Source organism: Aptenodytes forsteri, unplaced genomic scaffold (assembly GCF_000699145.1).
Source record: "Aptenodytes forsteri isolate BGI_AS27 unplaced genomic scaffold, ASM69914v1 Scaffold16, whole genome shotgun sequence".
In the NCBI taxonomy this organism is placed as follows: Eukaryota; Metazoa; Chordata; class Aves; order Sphenisciformes; family Spheniscidae; genus Aptenodytes; species Aptenodytes forsteri.
Genome location: NW_008794753.1, coordinates 3,211,536 through 3,212,525, shown reverse-complemented (window position 1 = coordinate 3,212,525; position 990 = coordinate 3,211,536). Strand labels below are relative to the sequence as shown.

Sequence of the window (990 nt, the reverse complement as noted above, 5' to 3'; positions counted from 1 at the left end):
TCCCGCTGCTAACTTCGAACGGCGGTTTCCAACCTAACGCGTTTCAGTTACACCACCACAGGGGAAAAAGTCATCGAGGCGCCAGCTTCGCACCCGGACCCACCCCTTCCTCCTTCTGGAACCGTCCTTAGCGGATTTTGTTCCCCAGCTACGATCTCGGCAGCAGACAGTGAGCGAGTTTACTTTGCAATGCAAGTTCCTGTTTACACGTATCTGCAGACTCTTTTAATATCAATAGTGGTGTACAATACGTGAAAATATCCCCTCTGGTTCTTTTCCGTCTCCCAGGGCAGCGAGGAAGCCTTCTTGTCTCCTTCTCTGGGCTAAGGCAGCTAAGGACTTGAATGTCTTTGGCTCATAAATAGCCAAATCAGCAATCATTTTCCTATTCAGCTCCACCTGGGACTAAATGCAAGAAAATTTGTTGGTTAAGTACTGTCATGTTTAGGAACAACACTGCAATGCTTAATGATTACCTGAGGTCTTAAGGCAAATTACCTTTTTTCTGTGCTGTACAATTTTGGAACTATTAGAGAACTGTTAACTGTTAGAAATGACTACTCGGCCATGGATGTCTCATTAAGCCACTGTGTAAAATTTGTTTACTGACTTTCTCAAAGTCTTTCCGGTAGAAACCAAGAACTGAAGAAGAATCTCTTATTTCACGGAAGGCCACGTGTTACAGGTTAATCCATGGCATTTGTTCCAGTTCTTAGGCATATTCAAGTTTAATTGTTGGGCTAGAAGCTGCTTGGTATCTCAGAATGTGTCCTGGAGCAGAGAAAGAAAGACTGCAGGACCAAATACTCTTAACAAATCTAGATATCGCACGGTTAACTGCATACTCTAAGAGGGAGGTATTATATAAAACAGTTTGCTTATTTTGGATCTTTTAACAGAGAACCTTACAAAAATATACTGCTCTGACACAAGAATCAAAGGGACAGGCATCTTGAGGGGGGGGGGGGAAAGAAAAAAAGAAAAATGAGT

The 990-nt window shown here is 42.8% G+C and overlaps 1 protein-coding gene across 1 annotated transcript in view; it reads right to left on the bottom strand.

Annotated features, from left to right (window-relative positions):
* Positions 1-177: 177 nt before the first annotated feature.
* Positions 178-990, bottom strand: part of MRPL20 (mitochondrial ribosomal protein L20) — a 3,060-nt gene continuing 2,247 nt past the window's right edge. The window contains exon 4 of the mRNA XM_009274235.1: positions 178-405. Within this exon, the coding sequence (XP_009272510.1) occupies positions 232-405 (174 nt within the window). The 3' untranslated portion in view covers positions 178-231. The remainder of the gene's footprint in view (positions 406-990) is intronic.